At 36.9% G+C, this 21,286-nt stretch overlaps 2 protein-coding genes across 6 annotated transcripts; one reads left to right on the top strand and one right to left on the bottom strand.

The window, feature by feature from the left end:
* Positions 1-29: 29 nt before the first annotated feature.
* On the top strand, positions 30-9,983 carry LOC133530460 (zinc finger protein 271-like). 4 transcript variants are annotated; one of them, XR_009801311.1, is made up of 5 exons: positions 30-259; positions 1,645-2,044; positions 2,415-5,973; positions 7,546-8,496; positions 9,890-9,983. XR_009801311.1 is itself a non-coding variant. In XM_061868374.1 (4 exons), the coding sequence occupies exons 2-4, from the start codon at positions 5,673-5,675 to the stop codon at positions 9,940-9,942; spliced, it is 1,305 nt and encodes a 434-aa protein (XP_061724358.1). In that variant the 5' UTR covers positions 1,342-2,044; positions 2,415-5,672; the 3' UTR covers positions 9,943-9,983. The 4 variants fall into 4 exon arrangements, 1 of the variants encoding a protein (XP_061724358.1); XR_009801310.1 differs by having other exon boundaries at positions 30-1,744; positions 1,937-2,044; XR_009801309.1 differs by having other exon boundaries at positions 30-2,044.
* Positions 9,984-11,395: 1,412 nt separating this feature from the next.
* On the bottom strand, positions 11,396-21,140 carry LOC133530466 (uncharacterized). 2 transcript variants are annotated; one of them, XM_061868383.1, is made up of 8 exons: positions 20,894-21,139; positions 20,607-20,731; positions 19,954-20,035; positions 18,078-18,128; positions 16,979-17,151; positions 14,893-14,990; positions 13,953-14,043; positions 11,396-11,991 (listed from the first exon to the last, which is right to left on the bottom strand). In XM_061868383.1, the coding sequence occupies exons 1-8, from the start codon at positions 20,973-20,975 to the stop codon at positions 11,893-11,895; spliced, it is 801 nt and encodes a 266-aa protein (XP_061724367.1). In that variant the 5' UTR covers positions 20,976-21,139; the 3' UTR covers positions 11,396-11,892. The 2 variants fall into 2 exon arrangements, with proteins under 2 accessions (XP_061724367.1, XP_061724368.1); XM_061868384.1 differs by lacking the exon at positions 18,078-18,128 and having other exon boundaries at positions 20,894-21,140.
* Positions 21,141-21,286: the final 146 nt, after the last annotated feature.

The following is a 21,286-nucleotide window of genomic DNA, read 5'->3' as shown; positions in this document are numbered from 1 at the left end:
CTTGCACTCTCTGGCCAACTTATCTTGGTCTTGGTTTGTCTTGGTCCGTACAGGTCGAGGCCCAATTGGCCCAAAATACAACTGACAATCTGTCAGTTGACGTTGAGTACTACTTTGCGCATATTTTGCGACTTTTGCGTGAATTGCCGAGCCTAGCCGAGTTTTCAACAAGAAATCGAACTAATGGATGATAATTACAATTCTGGACATGAAAAGCATATGGTCGGATAAGAAGTTAAGCCCAAAATGACTTTTTAATGTATATTTACTATATTTTTGTTTCTAATTCTAAGACACTAACTCTTATGTTTCTATCTTTGTTAATTGTCGAGATAAATTCATGCATAAAGTCCGATATGATGAATTTCCGAAAATGTTGTAAGGCATGTGGCGTTATTTTTATTAATACCGTTATGACATAAATTACGAATACCTAACAGGGACGCATTAAAACATAAAGCGTTATGCTTTGAAGTGATATTTTTCGCCGCCATTCTTCGCGTTGGGTGTGTTAACAGATACGTCCTTATGCTGCCAAAGTTTGCAGCTAAATATATATGTGTTTCATAACATATGCCATTATGCTAGTAATTTGTTGTACATTTCTAGCAATGCATATTATCGCATTCAATTGTGAGACATTATTGCTGTAATATTGACAACATAATAGTTAGAATTATATGCGTATCAAATTATAAAACCTTATGTCTTCAACTTATTCGTAATTGATAGTTCAAATTTTGGTCGCTTCCGATGATAGTTTGGATATCTTCTCACCGAGATTGTCGTGCATTGCAGAACCACCCAATTGTAAGTGAGGAGCAAATATTTTTTTTGCTATTATGCATGTCAAAGTGGGATAGATATAATGCGGTGAATGTAGGTAGACTAGCCAGCGGCGGCGGCCGGCCAGAATTAAAAGTACCTGCCGTAATAACAAAACAAAATCTCATTACGCGGGTCAGTTAGTTGTGAAAAAATAGAATCACAAGTGATAATAAATTGTGTTTAGTTGTTTTATTGTGTGGCGTTACATATATTTAATTATGGAGGATAACTGTAAGGTAAGTTATTTAAATCATGTGGATTTTGACACATGCATACATACTGAATTTGTCTTTTCGGTCCGAAATACCTATGTGGAAAAATAATGAGTAAAATTACAAATCTTCTTCTTTAACACACCTACCTAAGTAACAGATATTTTTAAATAACGCTTAGCTATCCATTGTTTATACGGGTTTGTAACCACAACAATGTAAATGTAACCCTATTTACCCGATTCAAATAAATAGTAGTAATTATTTAGTTAGTCGAAGGCAATTAAGTACATCTTTTCTTTTATACTTTTCGTCTTATGTAATTATAATAAAAGCCAACTGACATGTCAGTTACATAACAGTCATAGTAGTCAGTAACTTTTATATCCTTTTAAAAGGAAAATTGTACTACTCTCTTGCCTTATAACAGTATTACCTACTTGAAATACTTTTAATGTTTACTGGAATCTAGATATCGTACAACAAACAAATAAATTACGAGGGTAAAAAATGTATCTCCTACTTTCTACATTTATTAATTTAGGTACATATAATAGCCATGACACGGTACTTAAGAACTTACTGATTACTATTTTTTTTACAGAGTGTACTGTTACAAGACTTAATCGAAAAACGGCGGTTACTTTCTAAACTTCGAGGCAAAATAATTGAAACTCGAGAAAAATCAGAAAATAATGTCTCCGGTAAGTCCTCTTTTCTGTGAAGTGCTAATTATAATTATATTATCGGCATATCTATTACTGCAGCTGCGGTTTTCTGTAAGTTGGAAGTACTACCCCAGTTGGGCTCTGCTCAGGATTTGAAATGACATCCGCTGTACTGTGCCCCACCACATAAGGCAAGATGACATTTATACATATTTTTTGTGCTTCCAGGGAATGACAACTGTGTGGAAGGAGAACAAGAAGATCCGAACATTTTGTTTATAAAAAATACATTCCAGGATGTCAGAACAAATAAAATTAAAATTAAAGAAATACATGGTATGTTATTAAATATCATTACTAAAAATTTAGAATAAATTTCAAGTAAAAATTTCACATAGATCCAACTTCATATGCATTTGAAACCTATATTTTTTACGGTTACATACGATTTCTCGTTTAACACTTTTATAGGGTTCTTTCTGTAGTCAACTATGACACTTTTTTATGAAAGCTTATAATTTGAGAACTAATCATACCGAAATATTAAAAAATAAAATTTAAAAACAACTATAGACACTGAACATGGCCCGACATGCTCTTGGCCGGTTTTTAACTTAGTCACATTGACAATCGTCTTAATTACTAGGTACATTATTTTAATTATGACTTGAAAGTGTTAATTTATCAAAACATTTTATATTTTCAGATGCCTCAGGAGAAAGTTTTGACTATGACAGCGATGATTCAGTTAAAGATAAAAATTATGAGCCAAACAAAGACGACTATAACTCAAGCTGCAGTCAAATTAGCAACTCCCCCGATGCAGTTTGCATAAATCGAGTAAAAAGGCGTTTATTTTCTCCAAATAAAAATAAACTTGAAACGAGAAACTGCCCCTTACCTATGAAAAGACCCCACACTACAGAACCTCCAGAAATTAATTTTGAAATTGTACCTTTAAAAGATAAACTTGATGTGTGCCTGTCTGATGAAGGTGACAATTTTTCTTTACCGCCTGCTAAGAAACTATGCCTCGAGAGAGTAATTGTTGATGTTAACCTAAATGGTTGTTTGAGTAGTGATTCCGACAGCGAAAAAAATTCATATTCGCCAATAAAACCACAAAATCCTGAATCTTTACCTAACAATACATCAATTAATAATAATGTGATGTGTAATAATACCTTGCCAATTGAATTTACTGCAGAAGTGAGCTTAAATCACGATTCAGACATAACTACACATGGAGATAATATTGAAGACAAGGATGCTCCAACTCTTTCATCAAATTTAATAAGTAATAATTACATCAATGTGGAAGGTACAAATAATACATCTGAAGATAATTCCGAATCATTAGTAACGCACAAAGTTAAAAAGAAAATTGTGAATACATCGAAATGGAAAAGGAATGCATCCAAAATAGCAAGATTGAAAGGATCTCCATATCGTTCTGCTGTTGCCAAAAAGATACCTGATGTTGAGGGCCGTAAACTAAAAGACCCTTGTTCATGCAAAGCGCAATGTTATTTGAAAATATCTAATGATCAAAGATTGCAAATATTTAATGAGTTTTGGAAGAAATGTCAAAGTTGGGATCAGCGTCGGCAATTTATTGTAAGTAATGTGAAGAAAAGTAAAAAGCGATTGATGAAAACCGACGGTGACTTAGAGACGGATAGAAGAAAATTCTCATACACTTACAGTCTTACAATTGGAGGTTTAAGTGAAAAGGTCTGCAAGGTTATGTATTTGAACACACTTTCAATAGGAGAAAAATTCGTTAAAATAAGCATGGAAAAACAACTGGCAGGAGGATTGACAATTGGAGATCAAAGGGGTAAGCATGTTCCAGGAAACAAATCACCTGAACTGATGATTCAAAATGTAATGGATCATATAAAATGCTACCCGTTTTATGAAAGTCACTATTCGCGTCAAAAAAGTGAGAAAAAATATTTAGGCCCAGACTTAAACATTGCAACCATGTACGCTCATTATAAAATACTAATGAAAGAAGAGAATACACCTCAAAAACTGATTGCAAAAGAATGTATATACAGAAATATATTCAATACTAAATTTAACCTAAGCTTTAAATTACCATCACTAGACACATGTGATGATTGTGATGAATATCAAAACAATTTAAAGAACGCAAAAGATGAAACCGAAAAAAAGGAAATAGAAGAAAAGTATGAAGATCATAGCAAGTTAGCTGAGAAAAGATACATGTTGAAAAAAGAAGACAAAGAAGAAGCAATGACTAGTTCAGGGAAGAAAAAAGTTCTCATGTTTGATCTACAAAAATGCTTAGCAACTCCAAATTTAACAAATACAAAGTCGTTCTACTTACGCAAACTTTGGACTTTAAATTTAACAATATTTGATGCAACAGATAATAGTGCTACTAATATGCTATGGTCTGAAAACGTTGGTGGTAGAGGAGGCAATGAAATTGCATCCTGTCTCCTGCGTTGGGCAGATGAGAATAAATTGAAATTATCAACTGTTGAAGAACTGACGTTTTGGTCAGACAACTGTGCAGGCCAAAATAGGAACTTTATGATAGTGAGTACTTATATTTGGTTGCTGCACCAATTTCCAAATTTAAAGGTTGTCAATCACAAGTTTATGCTCAAGGGTCATACCCATATGGAGGTTGACCAAGTACATTCACAAATTGAAAGAAAAAAGAAGCAACTGAAAACTATGCAAATAGCAATTCCGAGAGATTGGTCCCAATTTATTCGGACATGCGGAGGAAAAAGAAATTTTGATGTATTTGATATGACACTGTCACATTTTAAAGATATAACCTCTTTATATAAGAAGAATGGACCATTAGTTCAGCGAAAAAAGAACAAGGAAGGAATCGACTTTAAAATATCTGAATGTGTTTACTTAAAATTGAAACAAGAGGCGCCGGGAGTGCTTTATTACAAAACAAATTTTACACATGAATTTTCTGAAATATCTTTTGTACGAAATACATCTAAAGGAGTACAGTTTGCAGCAAATTTGCCAAATGTGCGAGAGGAAGAAAAACCAATATCTTCTGCTAAATATAAAGATTTAATAAATCTATTGCAGTGGGTGCCTCAAGAATTTCACGGGTTCTACAAACATTTGAAACATAGTGCTGATGGATCTGATTTTCCCGATTGTGACTAAAACTTTCCATTTATTAAACACTAGCGACCCGCCCCGGCTTCGCACATACAAAGTTACAAACCTTCCTCTTGAATATTTAAAAAATCGCATCAAAATCCGTTGCGTAGTTTTAAATAGCTAAGCATACATAGGGACAGACAGACAGACAGACAGCGAGAAGCGAATTTATTTTATACTATGTCGTGAAGCATTGAAAATAGCTACTGTATAGATAATTAAGCATTCTTATTATTTTTTGGCTTAAATTTAATAAGTTTTGATAGCATTTCCAACCTTCTGCTTGAAATAATTTATTTCCCAATACAGTATACAATATATATAATAAGTATATAATAACATCTGCCTATATGCATTTAAAAAAAAATTACACCATAACGCGATATTTCAATATACAATCAGACTTGAGCAATAAAAATTGCAGGCATTAAGTCGGATGTAAACATAACGTACGTGTCAACTACGGTAAATTAAATTATTTCAGGCATAAAGTTGTATTCGTGTGATAAATTTAAATAAATATGATTAAAAAATGTATTTAACGAGAAGTGTATGCAAAACGTAATTAAATAAAACGTATAATAGCTTACCTTCGATGACAGAAAAAACGGACATTTCGCATGTAAATTGAGTAAATTATTGGCAAAATCATTATTGGTTTTTATTTTTGCTCTCCTGGAAACCTTGATATTACTAGATCCGACCATATGCTTTTCAAGTCCAGAATTGTTGCTGTGAACATCACATACAAATTTGACGTGACGGTATTTATAAGTCCGGTTGATAGCTGACGATGGAGTCAACGTTGCAAGACACAGAGGAAGTTTTTATAAAGGCTGAGCCCCCTGAGGATGTGTGTGTGCAAAAAGCGTCCTGCGAGGACTTGCCTATAAAAGTCGAGCCTTCGTATGTAAACGACGAGTCATTGGGCGAGAGTGTGTCTATTGAAATTGAGGTATCACTGGATGTTGTTAGTATAAAACACGAGACAGATGACACGGCGGCGGGAAACGAAAAAGAGAATAATGAGCTGTTACCTGAGCCTGCGCGCGGTCCCGAGCCAGCCGTGGAGCAGCGCATCATTGCTACCAAAGGTCAGTCAGTTCTTGCAATTGTTTTATTAAGATATCCTCCTGTTTCGGCGAAGGTAAGATTGTACTGGCTAGTGAGAGTGACGATTGTAACTCTCAGGTGTCTGGCATTGCCTATTATTGCAGTGAATGTATGGTCACACTTATTGCAGTTCAGCACACTTCCGATAAAGTGATCAGGCCTCTATCTCACCACCCTTTGGGTTGAGTTCCAATTGCCTTTGTTCTTCAAAGGCTCAGACATTAATTAAGATTAAAGTTCTTTTAAAATTAATTAAGATATAGATTTGTTTGTGTTGTTTGTTTTTTGAGATATAGATTACCTCTTCTCTTCTTTTCTTCCTCGCGTTGTCCCGGCATTTTGCCACGGCTCATGGGAGCCTGGGGTCCGCTTGACAACTAATCCCAAGATTTGGCGTAGGCACTAATTTTTACGAAAGCGACTGCCATCTGCCCTTCCAACCCAGAGGGTAAACTAGGGCTTGTTGGGATTAGTCCGGTTTCCTCACGATGTTTTCCTTCACCGAAAAGCGACTGGTAAATATCAAATGATATTTCGTACATATGTTCCAAAAAACTCATTGGTACGAGCCGGGGTTTGAACCCGCGACCTCCGGATTGCAAGTCGCACGCTCTTACTGCTAGGCCACCAGATATAGATTACCTATATTATCAAATAATATTTCTTTGGATAGGTGAATCTCTCTGAGTTAGCCTATATTTGTCCTAATATTACGAAATTGAAAAATTATTAGTGCAAATTCTAGACCATCATTGTATGATTATTATAAAAATCTTGGAATCATAAAAAGTCACTGGCTGTGGCGCTGATAAGCAAACAACATTTCTAACATATCAGAAAAATTACTGATTTCTGATGCTGATCGATTGTTGGGCTTTTTTTAGATGTGTCAGGTTGAAGCACAAGTTCAGCTGAGAAATAACTCCCAATTTCAACAATTACCAGTGCATAGTGGCGTGTACACGATGGCATGGGTATGCGGTGGTCTGTCGGCCATGGTCTCACATTTAGTAGGGCCTTCTTGGAGCTAACCTTTTTTATTACATTGCGAATACACATTAAGAGAAATGGAAACTCACAGAATAGCTAAAGGCTAGATTATTTCACACTATGCCACTGACAACTTCCTACCACAAAATATGGCTTAAGTGGACACTCGAAGGGGAGCATTCGGCGGGGCGTGCAGCGTGGCGTCGGGCTCACAAGTGATGTGAGCAGCATGCACCAAGGTTGCTCCTATATGTTTGCATTTGTTGAACATGCATGCCCCACTGCATGCCCAACTCGAGCGTCCACTCAGGCCTTAGGGTGCCTTTCAACCAAAGATGTGCTATGGTTGCTATGCTATGTTTTCATTTGAAATGCAGCTCCAGCTACGTTTCAAATATATGAAAACATAGCATAGCACATCTCTGGTCAAAACACCCTTACACTAAGAGTGTCTCTTAGCAGCTGTATTGACCTTCATGACTCTATACAGATGCCCTACTCATTCATCATGTAACTATACTTCTTAACTATCTTTTAGAAACACTTTAATTTTTCTGTTGCAGAGCAATCTCCAAAAAAGAAATCAAGTGGAAAACCAAAAATTTTTAAATGTGCTCACTGTAAATATGAAACTGTCAATCGGGTTTGCTTAGTAAGACACATGAGGAAAAATTGTGATGAGAAATCCAGCAACAAAAGTTGTTTAAGAGTCCTTGAAAGGCATCGCACTGTGAACAAATTCAAATGTGAACTAATGTATGCTGGTACTAGCAAAAGTAATTTACTACATGAAGAGATACATGATGTCCAACTTTATAAATGTAACCAATGTAGTTATGCTTGTACCCAACAAGATGATTTACTAAAACATAAAATAGTACATACTGTCAAACCAAGCAACCCTCAAAGGAAATTGCAAGTTCTTGAAAGAAAAAATACTAAGGAAAAGGCATACAAATGCAGCTTTTGCAGTAATGCTTTCTGTGAAGAAGTTAGTTTGCAAGTACATGAACGGAAACACACTGGCGAAAAACCCTTCAAATGCGATCAATGTAGCTATGCTGGTACACAAATAAACCATTTACTGCTCCATAAAGCTATGCATACCTATGTAAATCCTTATAAATGTGACCAATGTAAATTTGCTTGTGCCAAAAACGATGATCTACTTAAACACAAAGTAATACATGACAATGTCCAACCTTATAAGTGTGACAAATGTAGTTTTGCTACTGACAGAAAATGGAATTTGCAAGTCCATGAAACAAGTCACACAGGTAAGAAGGCTTACAAATGTAGCATATGCAGTTATACTACTGTAAGGAAAAATAATCTAGTAAAACATGAGGCAAGACATGCTGTCAAACGTTTCAAATGTGAAAAATGTAGTTTTGCTTGCAATCGTCAGTTTCAATTGAAAAATCATGAAAGGATACATGATGAGAAGCTGAACAAGCGTATCCCGGTGACTCATGCTCGAAACGGTTTAAGCAACCATCTATCAACACAGGAAGGTAAGAAAAGAAACTACTAATACAGTCATTAGGTATTAAATATCTACATGGACTAAGTGACAAAAATATGTACACACTACTTTAATGTATAGGCAATAGGGAGCGTGCATGAACTGTAGGAGGCAGCACAGGAGCCGTCAGATTTTTGGCGCGAGGCGTAAATGTGATGTTTTTTGTTCCGATGTAGCCCATAAGATGGCAGAACCTACTATACACAAGAAAACACGTGACGTGTACATGTGCATGTCTATGGTTCCGATTCAGGCCACAAGATGGCAGACCCTCCAACGCGTACGGTCCCTATAAGGGTGTGTATATTTAATTACCTTGACTGTACCAGAGTAGTAATTAAAGAATACTGACAATCCCATACATAAAAAAATTGAATCAGGCGTTACTTTGCGGAAATCCATATGGATAAAACTTATCTTACATTTTCGGGGGCCTATGCACATACACTTCTACCCATAGGGATCTTTTGTGTAACTACCCCCTTAGGAAAGATCCTTCAACTGCTCAAGAGCTTTCTCGACCATCTCCATGTCCCGGATGATGGAGCTCATGGGTAACATTTTGAATTCCTTTGGCTCCAGATAGCCTGCTCCAAAGTCCTTAATTCTTTGTCTGGCGAGGGCGTGAAACGGTGTTGTCAGATTGTCCCATCTTAGCCAAACTTTACGAAAATTCAGGTGAATTAAAAAAAAGCATTGCTTATCCCCGAAATAATAAAGCATTTCGAGCCCTTCCTTTGCGAGCCCGGCGATCGCTATTATTTGTGAGCGTCAGGCTGACAGGATGATAGCTATTTATTATAACGAGTTACTTCAAGTTTCCTAAGTACCTTTCTAGTACTGTTTGGTATCTGAAATCAAAATCGAGAAATATTGAGAATATAGTGGTCAGGACCAAGTCCAGAGGGCCTACCGCGAAACACGTTCGACGTGTTTTCTCCCTGTCACACTTACGTACGAATTTACAAGTGCGACAGAGAGGCAACACGTCGAACGTGGTTCTCGGTATGACCTCAGTTCTCCTAGTTGTAGGCGTTATATCGAATCCATCGTTTGGTAAAGATTTCATACAATGATCTTAAGTGCCATAGCCCTACTGTCACTTAAATCCTTATGCCAATATCCGCCATTTTAAACTTTTACTAAAAAACGAAACAAAAACTTTATCTTACTAAATTGGTTGAGAAACTCGACCTGTAGAGAACATCCGAACATACGAAAGCATTTTTGCCCAAACTGAAACGGACACCTTCGCTAAATTTCGGTCAATAATAGTTCGTACGAAGTATTATTAATTTAATGATTCTAGATCGTTTTATTGGGTTAAACGCCAATTTCATAGGTAATTACCTCATATAAATGTGTTTAATTACTTATTACAGATTCGGCAGAGGACCAGCCGGTACCACCATTAGATCCAGTTCAGGACAAATAATCGATTATTGTTTTTATAAAAATAAACGTGTTTTACACAGAGTTTGAAATTTGTTTACCCCATTATGATGATAATACCAAAACAATCAATATTTATTTTACAAGGGGGCACAAAAGTTGTTCAATTCCTGCTATAATTGATACCTGAGCTAGCGATAGGTTCCACAATTTAACTGCAAGCGTAGCGAGTGATTCGAAAAGTGAAATATTGAGCGTTACGAAGGTTTCTAGGCACGAGGGTTAAACAAACTTTGGTTCAGTTCAGAGTGTATACCTAGAATGCGGTATGTGGTGAAATGTGGTAGAGAATGCTTAATGGCATTAAGTCCGCCTGTTGTACTCTTTATATGTGCACTAAAGTTTGAAATAAATAAATAAATGATAAATACACAATTTTTAAAGGGTGCTTACCCAAGGAAAACACACTAAGAGATAACAAAATGAAATCCCAATGAAAGTTATTAAGTATTTATCATGGTGAATTCCCAATTTTCACCGCTGAGTACAGATAGGAATAGGTGCTTTATATAAATCATTCCCATTTTCCCCTGCCTCATGCATGGCGGCGGTCACAACAAGCGGGCAAAAAGGAAAACACATTTATTATTGCACAAAAACATTAAACTCGGGATCCCTTTAATTGACATAATTATTGAAAGTCATAATGTAATGATAGTCAGATTATCATTAGTCGTAACTCTGAAGCCGTTAACTTTTCAGGAATTTCCTTAGGTTATCATATAGATAGGTTAGGTTAGGTTTATGGCAATCCTGAAAAGCTACGCGTTTCTGAGAAAAACCAAATTATGACTAACGAAAATGCGGACAAACAATACATTGTGTGGCCCCGGGTACGTCCTTAATGGACCCGGGTACGTCCTTAAACTGCGTCCAAAAGAGAGGTATGGGCATTGCGAATGTCATCTCGCTTTGTGTGGTAGGGCACAGCCAGTGGATGTCATTCCAGATCTAGAGCAGAGCCCAACTGGGGAAGTACCTCCACCTTACAGAAAACAGCAGCCAAATAACACTAAACCCTACTCATAGTGTTGTGTTCCTGCCGGTGAGTAAGGTTGCCAGAGCTCAACGAGGGGTGGCGGGTTTAGGGTCGGCAACGCGCATGTAACTCTGGAGTTGCAGGCTTACATAGGCTACGGAGACTGCTTACCATCAGGCGGGCCGTATGCTTGTTTGCCACCGACGTAGTATAAAAAAAATACATTATGACTTATATGGGAAACAACAGAGACCCCATTAAACCAGCCAATGCGAGGTAAAAACTCGAAAATTGCATAAAATAAGTAATTTTGCAAAAAAATAAGTAATTTTGCCACTTTTGTAAATAAAATGGAGGTTTCTCTTCAGTTTTTAAAGAATACGGAGAGGTTTTAACTGATGTGATGAAAAACACATTTCTTATAAGTGCTTAGTTATAGAAAAAAAAACACAAAGTATAAAATTAAAAACTATAATATCAATAATTACATTAAACGCACACAGCATCGTCAGCCATAACAATAAAAATTAATAATACAATACAAACACACAGTCTAGCATTCACAATAATTCCTATTTAACTCAATGTGTGAACTTACGAAAGTTACATTATTTATAATTATAATTATCTCAACCCATTCTTTGTTTTAATGCTAAGAGCATCTAACCAACTGGAGACGCCATGTTTGTCATTTTCTGTACAAAATAGTGCCGATTTTTGACAATCCACATCTATTTCAAATTCTCTTTGCTATTATTGTGAAACAGAAGGTCGGTAGAGCAGAAGCGAGGCTGTTCTTTCCTGTGTCTGAGCATCCTATGTATACAAATGCGAGTTCTTGCCCTCTTACAACAATTATATGCGGGTCTCCACCATAACCTTAAATGAGACCTATCGAACAATCGGTTTCTTACTTAACTATCCTGTAAGTAATATTTTGTTGCGTGTGTGAAGTCACGTATCGACGTTTCCCACTATCGAGGCGAGGCTGGCTTGAAGAGTCTTCAGCTGTTCCACCACGTCGGCGTCCATCAGCGAGAATGGGATGAAAGCCTGAAAAATTAATTAAATAAATAATAAATGTTATAGGACATTATAACACAAATTGACTAAGTCCCACAGTAAGCTCAATAAGGCTTGTGTTGAGGGTACTTAGACAACGATATATATAATATATAAATATCTATAAATACTTAAATACATAGAAAACACCCATGACTCAGGAACAAATATCCATGCTCATAACACGAATAAATGCCACCTTACCAGGATTTGAACCCGGGACCATCAGCTTCGTAGGCAGGGTCACTACCCACTAGGCCAAACCGGTCGTCATTATAATTAACATTATAAAACATTTCCACGTAGGAAGAAATCCTTAAGAGGAATTCGTAGTTGCGATTTTTCCATACAAACGCTCTCGACTGTACCTCCCTGGATTTTTAACCTAGACCAATTATTTTTTCAATTAAGAACAATAATATCTGTGCCTGTATGTTTTGCTTTTTTGGATTATTTTATTTTGAAGAAACTTACAGCGCCTTGAAAATCGCAAAAACGGCTGAATTTAATTGGTTGCAAAAAAAAGGCGCAGTATACAAATATCCAAAAAATCAAACATAGCAGCATAGAGTATTTCTTCCTCTAGCAGTTTCCAAAATTTCATGTTTGGTTGCATTTTGGTTTGCTTTAAAAAATTGAGATTTTAATAGTTGCTCATAATGCGTCAGATTTTTCAAAATGTATATTTCCCGTAAATTTCGTAGACCCTGGCAACTTGGAGACTTGTGATTGATTGATTGATATATTTATTCGTTATAACATAGGTACATTGGTCTTAGAGGTAAAGCATATTGCGAACACTATGTTTTGCCGCTTGGCGTACGAATTTGTTATTATATAAAATTAAGTTAACATGCACAGGTCTAAGGTATTCATGCTTCATTAGTCAAATCAATTACAAAAATAATAAATCACTTCAGAAAGATAAACTCACAATAACAATAAAATATTAAAGAATGTCAACAATGAAATTTTATAGAACTACAAATAATGTCAAAAATAGAAAAGAGCTATAAATCATTATCATTCAAAAACTGTTGTAGACTATAGTAACATTTCTTGAGTAGTAGCGTTTTTAACGCCTTCTTAAAATGTGCAATATTTAATTCTTTAATATTGTTCGGAATTCTATTATATATTTGAGGTGCCATTCCTAGCACACTATTGCGCATCATGCCTGTTTTACACACTTTATGGCATAATTCATTTTTGTATTGAGATCGTACAGGGAGCTTACGTGTGTCAGCAATTTTATCAAAAAGGTTTGGATTACATTTCACAAAGACAGACATTTCCAAGATATATAGACAGGGCAAAGTTAGGATATTTAGTGATCTAAAGTACGGAATACAACTATCTATAATTTTTAGACCACACATAGATCGTACACATCTTTTTTGTGCTTTGAGTACTGCGTCTTTATCAGCAGCATTGACCCAAAAGATGACTCCATATCGTAGTACCGATCCAACAAGTCCATGATATGCAACAAGTAAAGCGTCATTATTTACTACCTTGGAAAGCCTATAAAGAGCAAATGCTGACTTACTTAATTTTTTACACACTTCATTTATATGGTATTTCCAAGTTAGTTGGCTATTAATAAATAATCCTAGAAATGGTGTGGTGTGGTGATGGTGGTGTAATGGTGGATGGCAGACGGCCTGGAGGACCAAGTCCATCGGGATGGTGTGACCAAATATCCGCCCAGATGGACATCACACTAAGCAACGGTTCCCACAAAGCAACCGACAGGGAGAAGTGGAGAGCTGCCATAGGGAGAATTAGCAAGCGGAGTCATGATCCTTAGCAGTGAGGGATCGACTTAGAAGAAGATTGCGAATATTTATACACGATATAACAATGATGACGCTCGAAGTGAACGAAACACCACCATGGATATAGCGACGTCCCGTTCGCACAACGTTGTGTAACAATGTGAAGAGCCTCACCTGCGACTGGCGCAGCTGGTTGGGCTGCAGAGACAGCATGGTGCCGTCCTTCAGCATGAAGTTGCAATGCGCCTTGCTTTCCGCTGATATGCTGAAATTATAATTCATCGAATAACTCGTGATCGATTGATTCCAACGGACACGAATCAGGTAAGAGAGAATTAGAATTGAATTCGAAAGTTAAAATGTCAAGGGTGACTAACACGGTAGACTCAATAATTTTGTTATAGCAAAGAGAATTTGAAATAGAGGTGGAATGTCAAAGAAAATTTTATAGTCTCAGTAAATTTACTGCCATCTTTCGACACATGATTAAAAACTTTTAGAACGCCATTTGACTTTGATCCTTATTATTTCAGTGATATGTGTTAATTATACAAAATGATGTATAAGAACAGTTTCAGCAAATGTTGTAGATGTTGTTTCAAAATTACGTTAAAATTAAGTCGATTTCGAGAGAAATTGTCACTTGTTTTGAAGTCATTTCTGGAGAAAAGTGATTTCGTCTAACTTTCATTTACACTACTTCAAATTTATAATAACAAAAATGTAGTTTACTAAAGTTGAAGTACAGGGTATGTGTAATACAAAATTACAATTTTTATCAGTCCAAACTTTACGAAATTTACAAATAAGATCGACAAAATCAGTGCTTTACGCGCGTTTACCTAAACATCTATCAGAAAAAGAATCATAACTAATGAAGTGAGTCTTTTTTCAAAAAAATTATCTATTCAAATGAAAGATAACAAGACGTGCTAATAGAAACCAGTACTTGTTATTTCTTATAGTTAACAAAAGGTGTACAATTTCATCGACTTCATCTATCAATTTGACATTTTTGCGACTAAACTCGATAACGGCCTCTCAAGAAAAGCATATTTGGAACTGTGCACATGGCCGATACAGTATGGATGTTCCGTTATGACGATGTACTCACGCTCCGACGGAGGGGATGACGGGCGAGCCCGACATGGAGACGAGCATCTCTCCCTGGCGCGCGTGCCGCAGCAGCGTCAGCGGAGTCTGCGGCGCCACCTGCCGACATGACGCTTGCTTACTCATTTCGAAAGCTTTCATTAATAAAGTCATATTTATTTTCTCGACTTTTTGACCCCCCCCCCCCCCCCCCCCCCCCCCCCCTTCATGGTGAATTGGTAAAGAAATGAGTGTACAGATTTTTAAAGTGTCGGCAAAGGGCATGTGTCACCTCTGGAGTTGCAGGCATCCATAGGCTACGGTGACCGTTAAATGATAAATAATAAGTAAGTACACACATTTACTTAAAACAAAAATAGCAAACAAATAGTAAACAGCGTGAAACAAAAATTAAGGGGATCCGATTAAGGGCATATTCGGTATCTTATTATAATTAGGACCTCTTCTTCCTCGCGTTGTCTCGGCATTTTGGCACGGCTCATGGGAGCCTGGGATCCGCTTGACAACAAACCTCAAGATTTGGCGTATACACTAGTTTTTACATTACATTATAATTAATTCAGATTTTTTTTTTATCTAGAGCGGAGCCCAACTGGGGAAGTACCTCCACTTTACAGAAAACCGCAGCCAAATAACACTAGACCCTACTCATAGTGTTGTGTTCCTGCCGGTGAGTAAGGGTGCCAGAGCTCAACGGGGGGGAATTGCTAGGGTCGGCAACGCCCTCTGGAGTTGCAGGCGTACATAGGCTACGGAGACTGCTTAACATCAGGCGGGCCGTATGCTTGTTTGCCACCGACGTAGTATAAAAAAAAATTAGGACCACTAAAAAAAATATTTCACGCGAAAAAAGATCATAAAGTTAACTTTTAGGTAATTACTAACTCCATGATACACAATACATGTTATTTATTATTCTGTTCCAATGTTAGCCCGTAAAAACTCTTGTTACCTACTAAATGTTCTCATTTTTTTATGTCAATTGTACAATTCGCTACATGATACCGATGCCTCTTCGATTAGCTGACCAAGCGCTGGTTTAAATCCAGCAACCTGTACCCGCACCTTTTTCATTACTTACACAATAAAATTGGTGCACATTGTTGAGATAAATACTTACCTACACTTTGTACCTAAGATGGACTACTTACCTACCTAATACATATTTGTACCTATGAACTGCTGTAAAAAGTAATGAAACAAACGTATTTGTATTTGTAAAAACAAGTATTTATCTATGGGGCGCTTGAGTGCTCCCCCACGTCACCCTACAGTGGTAGCGGTATTGGACTCGTTTGTATGGAGAATCAGTCGCGCGCGATCATCATCAATTGATCATCGAAAAGGATCAGGCCAATTTGAACGTACAATGACGTATGTAATTTAGTTACCGTGCTTCTCGCTTGCATCAATACATGTACGGAAAAGTACGTTCGAATTGGCCTAAACGTCTTCAAACAGTCACGTTCCAAATTTATGTCAATGTTGCCCAAAAAATATATATGATATACGAATGTCACAAATTGTCGTGTCCATCTTTTCTTCCTCGTTTTCTTTTGAATTGCTTTAAATTGCAAAATAAAAGAAACACAAGCCACTCCAGTCATTACAGTTGACTGAGCGACGCCATTTTGCCGAGCAAATTGGCTCGGATGAGGCAAACGTGCTGAGGCAAGTTACACGAGCACGCGGCCGCGCGAGTCCGGGCATTTGCCGCGTGAGGAAATTTCCTCGCGAGGCTGCTCGCTCGCTCTAATAAATAATATTTTGCTACTTTTTTTACAGCAACGTAACGGTACCATAGTAAATAAATATTATAGGACATTATTACACAAATTGACTAAGCCCCACAGTAAGCTCAATAAGGCTTGTGTTGTAGGTACCTAGACAACGATATATATAATATATTATAATTATAAATACTTAAATACATATAAACACCCATGACTCAGAAACAAATATCCGTGTTCATCACACAAATATATGCTCTTACCAGGATTTGAACCCAGGACCATCAGCTTTATAGGCAGGGTCACTACCCACTAGGCCAGACCGGTCGTCAAATGAGTTGTTTATTTGGACAATACCTTGGGAGTGATGTCGGGGTAGCGCTTGCCGGCAGTCTTGTTGTAGGCGGGCGTCTTGTAGAGCACGGAGCGGGAGCGGCGCCGCGGCTTGGCGTCGGAGCGCGGCGCCGCCGCCCGGCGCGCGGACGCGTCGGCCGAGCGCGAGCGGGACGCGCGGTTGGTCGACGGAGGCCCTGTTATATTTATTTTTACTTACACCTCTTTTTTTTCATCATAACAAGGATTTTAGACCCTGAAAAGAGCATACCCACTGTGCCCTATGTTGCCTATATTGAATGACTCATTAGGCGGGTCCGCACAGAGTGAGCATACGCAATTTGATTGCGCACAAAACGGCCAGTAATAACGAGTGTCGCAAATTATCGTGTCCTTCTTTTCTTTCTCAATTTATTTTGAATTGCTTTAAATAGCCAAATAAAAGAAACGCAAGCCACTGCAGTCATTACGTGCGGCGCGATGAACAGTTGATTGAGTGACGCCATCTTGCCGAACAAATTGGCTCGGGTGAGGCAAAAGTTACGGGCGTTTGCCGCGCGAGGTAATTTCTCGCTCTGTGTGGATCCGCTTAATCAATGGTAAAACGGTACTATATTACTAAATAAACAGAGAAAAATAAAAATTCTATTGTATAATTTGTTATTACGCGATAAAATACACTTTCGAACAAGTCGTCTTTAAATATACGGTTTAAAGTTATGAATTAAACGGAAACGTAATATTTTAAAAGATGATAATGTTACCATACCTAACTACAAAATATACCGAAAATAAATAGCTCCAAGCATATAAACACATTTCTTACTAGAGCAAGGTCTACTAACTTCCCTGTCTAATGTTAATGTGTAAGTTACAAAAATAAAGAATTATTATTTTTTGTATTTTTTTTTTGTCTACACTCACAAACAACAAAAATGGGTCACCTTGTATACTAAGCGACCCATTTTCATTGCTTGTAAATAATTGAGTAAAAACCGTAAATACATTAAATCACGCTTTTAAGAAAATTTGAAGTTACCACTTATGAAAAAAGTAATTAAGCGAATTACACAATAAATTTTATTAAGAAGTTTGTAAAGGCGAAGACAAAGGCCATACATACCCATCTTCTTGCCGCGCTCGCCGGAGCCCTGCGAGGTCTCGGTGAGGTAGCCTGCCCCAAAAGCACCCGGTTAGTGGAAACGACATGGCATGGTTGGGTTAGTAGTGAACAGAATGACAGGAATAGTCCGCGCGCGACGTTTGAGGAATTTCGAACCTTGGTTTTGAAAAAACCTGATTCCTCAGATTTCACGCGCAAACTATACAAGTTCACAAATGATGAGGAATACAATTATTAAAAAGAACAAGTGAAAATGTTGGTATGAGTAGTAAAACATTATTAAGTATGTGTCTCATATCTCGTATTTAAAGTTAAATGTATACACATAGGACACAAACAGTAAAGCATGTGCCAGACGGCAGACAACCACAGTTTCTGCAAGATGACCTTGGTAGAAGCGAGGTAGAAGCGCGGCTGTCTACATGGTTTACAACAAGCCCAAAACCAATGGTTGACAGAGCACGCCCGTCTACCAAGGGTGTTTAAAGGTCATGCAGAATTTGGTTTCAACCTCTTGCTTCATGGCTTAAAACCACTGTTTTTCTACCAAGGTCGTCTTGCAGGAACTGTGGTTGTCTGCCGTCTGGCACATGCTTTAATTTTATTTACGCTAGAATTGGTAAATATATCTGTTACCTTTTTTGAGTTGTTGCGAAGCCTATAAAATTCTTTTAATAATTTTATATGATTTGAAAGAGGGTTTTGAGCTGAATAGGACAAACTAGGGTTGTTTTACCCATTTTGGCTAAGTAACCAATAAATACTGATGTGTCTATGTCTATTTCGTTTCAGTAATTGTTTATTAGTTCGAAATTGAAATTACATTTTCAATGACAATGTTCTTCAATAACCGACTTTGACGACCAGTCTGGCCTAGTGGGTAGTGACCCTATGAAGTTGATGGTCCTGGGTTCGAATCCCTGCTTTACTTAGTTTGGGGCTAGGTCCATCTGTGTAGATTGTCCCCAAAAATATGTATTTATTTATTTAATTCTTAGTAGAATTACTAATGCAATGTATTAAATAGCCGGGTCTACACAGAGCGAGCATACGCGCGAGGCAATTTCCTCCCGAGGCGGGGCGTGCGTTTTCCTCGCCCGCGTGCGTATGCTCGCTCGGAGGTGATATTTTATTTTGATTATTTTTTTTTATTTTTTTATTTTACTTCTTGGGAAAACTTACAGCTAATGTAACAAAATAGGTTTCGAAATAAAAACAGTGAGCCAATTACAAGTTTCCACAGGTAGAAACTGCATAAAGTACATGGCGTGCGAAATTGCAGAATTAATAATAGATATTATGCTTATAACTATGTTGCTTGACAGTGAGACTGAGTTAAACATATAACGAGAAGAACAAAAGATAAATAAATAAGATGGAATTGCATAAGTGTTAACAGTGGGAGAAATCTTGACTCATTAGTTTGCGAATTGAACTAAAGCTATTGATATTATGATATTGATAGGTGAAAACCACATGACAATCCAGTTCAGTAGTTTTTGAGTATATCGCGAACATACAGACAGACGCAGTGGGGGACTTTGTTTTATAAGAAGTAGTGATAGTATCGCAATGGAATATAGTATTGCAATAGGAAAAAAACTTGCGAGAAATGCTCAGTACAACAGCTTGAGTCTGAGCCTTGGTCAAACCATAACTTTCAATCAAGAAATATTAGAGAGAATGATCAAACTACAAATAATTTCCCAAGAATGTTAAGTTACAGCTAAAGCTTGTCTGGAAGAGATCGCTTTTTAGTGATAAGACCGCCTATTGTTTACTTCTACTTCTGATGCTGTTTTCTCTCTGTATTGTTTTTATTGAGGTGTGCAATAAAGAGTATTTGTATTGTATTGTAGTACATTATAATTCATACCATCATCATGGGAGGTTGCTCTGCTCAAGTTTCTTGTTTTCCTTGTGGTATTGGCCACTTCTTTCATGTGAAGTTCATTTTTCTGAAATCATAAATATTTGTACAGTCTAAACTAAGCAAACATTTACTTGTATCTTAAGTATACACTTTTTGTAGGTCAATGTATAAGTGGGTAAATGCATACCAGCAAAATGTCCCACTTTGTCGCTTGCCATAAGGATGCTTTGTTAGTTTATTCGTATTAAGATACAAGCAAATCTCGTCCTTATTGCAAGCGAAAAAGTGGGACTTGCCAACCACGGTCACATATTCCACTAGTCTAATACTGTTCGAGAAATGGGCCCCTGGTCTAAGACATAGATGAGAGGTGGACCACCAGTTTATTTATTTAGTCTAGTAATACAAAGAATCCCATTGTTCGGCAAAGGCCCCAGGCACAACCAGTAGACCTGCTAATTCGTTTTGCTTTGTTTCAATGTCAGTAACAGAATAAGTAGTTGGCTAACAATCATGTCAGGGAGATATATTATCAACATAAATGTTTACATTTATATGTATAAAGTTGAATCAGTTTTGTTAATTTAATTTATGCTCCGCATTTGTGGGATTACGGTTACAGTTACTTATGTCATAAAAACAAGATGAAAACCTACTAGCTGTCCAATGGTTTTGTTCAAAACAGTGTTACTAATAGTCCCGAGCAGCATTTTGAATGCGAGGTCCAGATTTCTGCACTCCATGTGTACCCGTGAGTCTATATTCGCTTTCTGTTCAGCCACTGAAATAATCAAACGACAGAATTATATAAAAATGTCTTAGGACACCATGTTTGTTTATTTACGTTGTATGGCCAAGGATATTAGAAATGCATTTTATACTCTTATTTTTCAAGACACAATGTTAGAATAGAGAAAACTTAGTTAATTTTCTATTTATTTACCGATTTTGTCAAGTTTCTTCAACACGTCGTCTTTAACTCCATTTTTCTCTTGTACGCGAACGGGTCGTTTTGTTCTCGGCATTTTGAATATTTTATGCACTTATCAGTATTTGTTAAAATATATCAGTTAATTCACGAAAGCTAGTAAGTACAGTAAGATAAAAAGTAATTTTTGTAAATTACACAAGTGACAAACTTCACAAAATTCACAAAATTCGAATGAAAAACATAACCGACAAAATGCCGGAAGGCGTTTTTGAAGCTTGTTATTTCATAAACGCTTTGAACTCCATTTATTTAACATAAATGTAAAAATGAAAATTTGTGGTTTTTGATCTTAACAAAAACTCATAAATTCTAATAAAATAAAATATCATCATGCTATGTAGGTGA

The sequence above is a fragment of the Cydia pomonella genome, chromosome 22 (assembly GCF_033807575.1).
Source record: "Cydia pomonella isolate Wapato2018A chromosome 22, ilCydPomo1, whole genome shotgun sequence".
Taxonomy (NCBI): Eukaryota; Metazoa; Arthropoda; class Insecta; order Lepidoptera; family Tortricidae; genus Cydia; species Cydia pomonella.
This window is presented reverse-complemented; position numbering and strand designations above follow the sequence as displayed.